Below are 7,520 nucleotides of genomic sequence, written 5' to 3'. Positions count from 1 at the left end.
CACTGCTCAGGCTTCACTGGACTGTTTTGGATTGCTAGCTATCGGGGGGGGGGGACGTGCAGATCTGTCCTTGCAGAGGAGGGAGAGCTTGTACCTGAATAAAACTTGGTCTTAAAGGTGCCACTGGACTGTTTTGGACCGGGGGGCTGGGCGAGCTCTGCAACTTACCTGGCTGCTTCTTGCTCTGACTGAGGGCTGCTGGGAGCAGGGGGTGGGGCTTGTTGCATGTGCCCGCCTACTGAGCTCTTTACTGCCGGAGCTCCGCTCCTGTGTGCTCCTGCAGGAAACGACCCCTGTGGTACCCTCTATGTTACCGCCATCGTTAAGGAACTGTATTAACATAGACACTGCTAGCACTTTATGATACTGAATTATTTCATACTGAACTGTTTTCAGATGGTTTTATGATCGCTTCAACTGCTATTTATGTGTTTTACTTCTCGTGTAAGCCGCCCTCAGCCTGCCTCGGTGGGGAGGGCGGGGTATAAATTGAATAAATAAATAAAATAAATATATACCGCTTTCACTTTCTTTGATCATCGGGTCTTATGGCACTTTCTGCATAGATCTATGGCCGCTCAGGGGTGACGTTGCAGTCAGACCGGCTGACAAACTCCTTTCCCTTCCCCTCCCCACAACAGACACCCTGTGAGGTAGGTAGGGCTGAGAGAGCTCTTGACAGAAACGGCTCTTTTTCAAGAACAGCTCTTGTCAGAACTACGGCTTGCCCAAGGTCATCCAGCCAGGTGCAAGTGGAGGAGTGGGGAATCAAACCCGGTTCTCCCAGAATAGAGTCCGCACACTTAACCACGTGTTGGGTATTACAAGTTGAAAACACTCAGTATATCTGGGGTTAAATGTTTGTTTGTGTTGCTCACAGGAAGTCACATGTTTTTCATGTAACCAATGTTGTTTTAGGAGTACAAGCCCGGGGAAATTCTCCCTGATCTAGGAGTTTGATTGGAACGAAAGTGTCAAATTGTTTTAGCATTTTATGGCTCCTCTTCCCGTCTTTGTTTGCTGTTCTCAAGAAGAAGAAGGAGAGAAGCCATAACTCTCTTCTAGTCTTGTCTTTGTAGAGTAAGGAGGTAGCCGATTTAGCTCCGTTGTTATTTTCATCCCAGTTACCCTTCCCCATGCTAGAATTTAGTAAAAACTTTCTATTTTAAACACACATGGACTCTGAGTCTGAATAATTTTACTCTAGCTCTGCTAAGCTATCTTAAAGGTAAAGGTTCCCTTGCTCGAAAGCCAGTCGAATCCGACTCTAGGGTTGCGGTACTCATCTCCGTTTCAAAGCCGAAGAGCCAGCGCTGTCTGAAGACGTCTCCATGGTCATGTGGCCGACATGACTAAACACCAAGGCGCACGGAATGCCGTTCCCTTCTCACCGAAGTGGTACCTATTCATCTACTTGCAATTTCTTGCTTTCGAACTGCTAGGTTGGCAGGAGCTGGAACTGGAGACGGGAGCTCACTCCATCATGCGGCACCCGAGTCTCGAACTGCTGAACTACTGACCTTCCACAGCCTGCAGTTCAGCGTCTTAACCACTTGAGCCACCGCAGCTCCTTATCTTATCTATCTTATTTATCTTATCTTATCTAGCTATCTTATCTCTGCTAAATACATTTTTTTCAATATCTCACTATCAAAACCCAACACCACGACACCAAACTGGCTCCTAGGAATGTGGGTGACCGGGTTCTAATCGCAGAAGCTTGTTGGGGTGAACTCGGGCCTGCCACCAACTCTCCCATAGATTTGTAATGAGAAAACAGAGGTGGGGAGAAAACTGGGACTACAGCAAACAAAGCAGCATAGGAAGAGACCAATAAATACCTTGTTCATGCCGTTGCCCATGGTCTGCTGCAATCACGGGCGGCTGCAGCCGAGAACAGGTGTCCTTCCGCACAGTTCTCCTCTCTTATTCGCAGTGCGCAGAGAGACCAGGTGAGATCTGCGCCTCTGGGCCCCGCGCCCGTCACCGCCTCCCACCTCTTTAGACGACCGGTGCTCCTCGAGGTCTCCCTTCCAGCGGCTGAGTGTGTGCGTGGGGGAAGCGCTCGAACTCGGCACAGGCCCACCGGCTGGCTTCCCCTCCTTTCCTCCAGATGGCAAAGAAGCTACTCTGGAAAGGGCCTTTCCCCTGTTCTTGGCAGGCTGACAGCAGAGGGAAAAAACCCCACCTCTTATGCAACCGTGTGGGTGTGCCAAGGCCCGGCGGTACTGCTGCTCCACAAGTCAAAACACACAAAGCGCCAGTGTTTGGGAGAGAACAAAGACTTTTGTCATCCCAGATCACCGGCAACCAACCGAGGAGGGCCGACAAGTCAAGGCCGGGCGTCAGCTCTGCTTTCTGGCCTCCCCTCCTGCTGGGGCATCCCAAAACTCCAGGGTCGATCTGTCCCACTGCACCCCTTTGGAGTCCCAGGGCAAAACGGAAGTATGTGTCCGGGAAGAAAGGGGGGGGAACACTCTTTGGGGCTCCTAGAAATCCGTGTGACTCAGCCGAGCAAGTGTGGAGCATGTGAGAAGTGGGAGGCCGAGGGGAGACACTGTTCTGGCGGTGGAATGTGCGCGCGGGGAGGACGCCGCCAGATCTGGTTACCGCCTCGGACGTCACATGGCAGAAAATAGAACCTGCCAGCAAAAGGACACCTTGGGTGGCAACTGGACATCTCCATAGAGATTGGCGCTGGCTCTCCGGGGAGTGGCAGTAATAGAAGCTGGGGGCCCACACACACACCGGATAGCTGCCTGGGTCTGTATTTTGGCTGGCACAATCACTCCGTCACTCCGCAATAACAAAGCATGTGGGGGTGGGAGGGTTCCATAAGAACATAAGAGAAGCCAAGTCCAGCAGTGGGGCCAGGATGCTAGAAGCCCTCCCACTGTTGCCCCCCCACCAAGCACCAAGAAGACAGAGCATCACTTGCCCAGACATAAGAACATGAGAGAAGCCAATGTTGGATCAGGCCGATGGCCCATCCAGTCCAACAGTCTGTGTCACACAGTGGCCAAAAATACCAGGTGCCATCAGGAGGTCCAGTAGTGGGGCCAGGACACTATAAAAGCCCTCCCACTGCTGCCCCCCCCTGCACCAATGGCAACCTCAGGGCCAGACTTAGGCTGGCCAGAGCCAGTTTGGAAAAAATCCTGGAGACCTGAGGATGGAGCCTGAAGGCAGAGTCTTGGAAGGGCAGCAGGCTCCACAAGGATCGTTGCCAGCCTCCAGGTGGAGCCTGGAGATCTCCGGCTATGACTACTGACCCATAGATGACAGAGATCAGCTCCCCTGGAGGAAATGGCTGCTTCGGAAAGCGGACTCAATGGCATTGTCCCCGACAGAGGTCCTTCCCCTCCCCAAACCCCGCCTTCTCCTGCCTCCACCCCCAAAGTCTCCAGGTCTTTCCCAGCCCAGACCTGGCAACCCTACCCAGCAGGGATGTGACGCATCCAATGAAGCTGATGGGCAGGGGTCATTTCTTGCAGGAGCCAACGGGAGCGCAGCTCCGGCAGTAAAGAGCAGTCTGTGTCACACAGTGGCCAAAAATACCAGGTGCCATCAGGAGGTCCAGTAGTGGGGCCAGGACACTATAAAAGCCCTCCCACTGCTGCCCCCCCCTGCACCAATGGCAACCTCAGGGCCAGACTTAGGCTGGCCAGAGCCAGTTTGGAAAAAATCCTGGAGACCTGAGGATGGAGCCTGAAGGCAGAGTCTTGGAAGGGCAGCAGGCTCCACAAGGATCGTTGCCAGCCTCCAGGTGGAGCCTGGAGATCTCCGGCTATGACTACTGACCCATAGATGACAGAGATCAGCTCCCCTGGAGGAAATGGCTGCTTCGGAAAGCGGACTCAATGGCATTGTCCCCGACAGAGGTCCTTCCCCTCCCCAAACCCCGCCTTCTCCTGCCTCCACCCCCAAAGTCTCCAGGTCTTTCCCAGCCCAGACCTGGCAACCCTACCCATGTGAGTGTTATGCTAATGAGCTCCTGCTCCTCTTTTTCTACGAAATGACCCGTACTGATGGGTAACAGATTCGGGGCAGACAAAAGGAAATGCTTCTTTCTACAGAGAGTGATTAACATGCGGAATTCACTGCCAGAGGAGGTAGGGAGGGTCACGAGAATAGACGGCTTCGAAAGGGGGTTAAGATAGACTCATTGGAGAAGAGGTCTAGCAGTGGCTAGTAGCCCTGGTGGCTGAAGGGAACCTCCACAGAGGCAGTCCACCAGCTCTGAATCCCGGAGCCAGGAGGCAACAACAGGGGAAGGCCTCGGCCTCTGTGCCCAGTCGTTGGCCCTCCAGAGGAACTGGTTGGCCTCTGTGTGAGACAAGAGGCTGGGCTAGAGAGCCAGTTTGGTGTAGTGGTTAGGGGCGGCACCCCAAAACAGTCCAGTGGAGCCTGAGCGGTGGGTGTTGCCTTCTGACACACTTCCGGTGATGTCGGGGTGTGTGGCACATGCAAATAAGCTATGTGAGTGTTATGCTAATGAGCTCCTGCTCCTCTTTTTCTACGAAATGACCCGTACTGATGGGTAACAGATTCGGGGCAGACAAAAGGAAATGCTTCTTTCTACAGAGAGTGATTAACATGCGGAATTCACTGCCAGAGGAGGTAGGGAGGGTCACGAGAATAGACGGCTTCAAAAGGGGGTTAAGATAGACTCATTGGAGAAGAGGTCTAGCAGTGGCTAGTAGCCCTGGTGGCTGAAGGGAACCTCCACAGAGGCAGTCCACCAGCTCTGAATCCCGGAGCCAGGAGGCAACAACAGGGGAAGGCCTCGGCCTCTGTGCCCAGTCGTTGGCCCTCCAGAGGAACTGGTTGGCCTCTGTGTGAGACAAGAGGCTGGGCTAGAGAGCCAGTTTGGTGTAGTGGTTAGGGGCGGGGCCACGGTCATCTGAGGGAAAACCCCGCCCCCAGCGTGCCCGGCGTTGTCGCGTCACTTCCAGGTGACGGGGTTGCAGCGCGCTGCAGGAACAAGCCGGGAGGCCCCCGCTCCAGCAGCAGGTAAGACTTGGCAACCCTAGGCCCCACTGTACCTACGGGCCTGGTCCCCAAGGTGGTGAACATAAAAACGCTATAAGATTTGGACAGTTAAAAACAGCATTTATAGTTATAAAGTAATTCAATGAGAACACATAAACAAACAACACCAGAATCGGGGAGGAGGTCGAGTAACTTGCTGGGGGTAGGCCAGATGAAACAAAAAACGTCTTCATGGGCTGGCAAAAGGTACCAGTACTGGGAGCCAGATTAATCTCCCTGGGGAGGGAGTTTCCAAAGTTTTGGGGCCCCAACCAAGAAGGCCCTGCCTTGGGTCATCACCCGTTAGGGTTCCCAGGTCTTACCTGGCGGCTGGCGGGGGGTGGGGGGGGGGTGTCCAGTCTTGCTCTGGGGGTCTTGTCACGTCGGGCGGGTCACTCTAGACATTTTGGGGGGGGACCTTTATGGTCACCATACACTTTCCCCCAAAATTCTAGCGCTTCCGCTGTGCGACGTGCCCAGTACGATGATGTCACCCCTGGGTGATCTCATTGCACCAGGCACATCAGGTGGGGCGGGGCTCTTTGGGGGGTGAGGCTCCCCCTGCAGACCAGCCGACCACCGGCAGATTGGGGCTCCCGAGATTGAGGGGAACTGAAGTTTGGTGTCGTGGTTAAGTGCGCGGACTCTAATCTGGGAGAACCGGGTTTGATTCCCCACTCCTCCACTTGCAGCTGCTGGTGTGACCTTGACTCCGAGTGAAGGGTGAGGTATAAATCCAATCTCCTCTTCTTCTCTTCTAGATGGACTACTGGTCTGATCCAGCAAGGCTCTTCTGATGTTCATAGGAAGGCCTTGGCCTCTGTGCTCTGTTGTTGGCCCTCCAGAGGAACTGGGTGGCCACTGTGTGAGACAGGATGCTGGACTAGATGGACCACCGGTCTGATCCAGAAGGGCTTTTTTCTTATTCTTAAGAAGGCCTTGGCCTCTAAGCCCTGTTGTTGGCCCACCAGAGGGACTGGTTGCCCACTGTGTGAGACAGGATGCTCGACTGGATGGACCATTGGTCTGATCCAGCAGGGCTCTCCTGATGTTCTCATGAAGGCCTTGGCCTCTCTGCCCTGTAGTTTGCCCTCCAGAGGAACTGGTTGGCCACTGTGTGAGGCAGGATGGTGGACTAGATGGACCACTGGTCTGATCCAGAAGGGCTTTTTTCTTATTCTTAAGAAGGCCTTGGCCTCTAAGCCCTGTTGTTGGCCCGCCAGAGGGACTGGTTGCCCACTGTGTGAGACAGGATGCTGGACTAGACAGGCTACTGGTCTGGTCCAGCAGGGCTTTTCTCTTATTCTTAAGAAGGCCTTGGCCTCTATGCCCTGTTGTTGGCCCACCAGAGGGACTGGTTGCCCACTGTGTGAGACAGGATGCTGGACTCAATGGACCACTGGTCTGATCCAGCAGGGCTCTTCAGCTTCTCTCATTAAGGCTTTCTCATGAAGGTCTTGTCCTCTCTGCCCTGTTGTTGGCCCGCCAGAGGGACTGGTTGGCCCCTGTGTGAGGCAGAATGCTGGACTGGAGGGACCACTGGTCTAATCCAGCAGGGCTTTTATGTTCTCATGGCGGCCGCGGCCTCTGTGCCCTGCTGTTGGCCTTCTAGGAGAACTGGCTGGCCCGTGTGAGACAGGATGCTCGACTGGATGGATCACAGGTCTGATCCAGCAGGGCTCCTCGGATGTTCTTATGTCAGCCTGTGGCAACAAGGGCACGACAAAGGGCGTAGGCTTGTTGTGTCGCAGGCGAGGAGGCAAAAGGGTGATCCTCCATTGGGACTGTCAGCCACCCCACCCCACCCCCGACTGCTTAGCTCTGCTTGCCTCTGGACCATTTGAACGTCCCGATCTGCCCCTGTAGGGACCCCTGAGCGGCAGCCCCTCCCTGGCTAGGCATGAAGCAATGCAGTTTTTCATGTGGCCACATCCCCTCCTTGTGGCAAGCGCCAACGGAAGGCGACAGTTGGGTGTGGCCGCTACAGGTCCCTGCTGCCACCACGTGATTCATGTCTCACAGCCCTGGCATTTAGTGGGTTGCCTCCCCAAGGGATTGCCTCACCCGGCAGACAGCCATGTCTCTAAACAAACACCTCCGATGCCAGTTACAGCTGCCACCCCTACTCCTTGCTGGGCGCCGGACCCTGAAAGGGCACCTTCGTTCCTGCCCTGTCTCCAGCCACGGGCTGGAGATCTCCTGGAATTACCTCTGGTCTCCAGACTGCAGAGATCAGATCCCCTGGAGAAAAAGGGCAGCATTCGTGGGTGGGTTCTGTGGCGTTGCCCCCTGCTAGGTCCCAACCCCCCCAAAAAAAACTCCAGGAATTTTCCAACCCTTGCTCCGACTGTCAGAAGAAGAGAAGAGATTGGATCTATACCCCTCCCTTCACGCGGAGTCTCAGAGCGGCTGACAAACTCCTTTTCCTTCCCCTCCCCACAACAGACACCCTGTGGGGTCGGTGGGGCTGAGAGAGCTCTGAGAGGACT

General features: G+C 54.7%; 1 protein-coding gene across 1 annotated transcript in view; it reads right to left on the bottom strand.

Moving 5' to 3' along the window:
• DUSP15 (dual specificity phosphatase 15) overlaps positions 1–2,535 on the bottom strand; it is a 28,739-nt gene extending 26,204 nt beyond the window's left edge. The window contains exon 1 of the mRNA XM_015418943.1: positions 1,842–2,535. Within this exon, the coding sequence (XP_015274429.1) occupies positions 1,842–1,862 (21 nt within the window). The 5' untranslated portion in view covers positions 1,863–2,535. The remainder of the gene's footprint in view (positions 1–1,841) is intronic.
• Between the last annotated feature and the right edge of the window lie 4,985 nt (positions 2,536–7,520).

The sequence above is a fragment of the Gekko japonicus genome, unplaced genomic scaffold, assembly GCF_001447785.1.
Source record: "Gekko japonicus isolate JY-2015 unplaced genomic scaffold, Gekko_japonicus_V1.1 scaffold2617, whole genome shotgun sequence".
Classification (NCBI taxonomy): domain Eukaryota; kingdom Metazoa; phylum Chordata; class Lepidosauria; order Squamata; family Gekkonidae; genus Gekko; species Gekko japonicus.
Note: the sequence above shows the minus strand (reverse complement) of the source record. Positions and strands in the feature narration are given on the sequence as shown.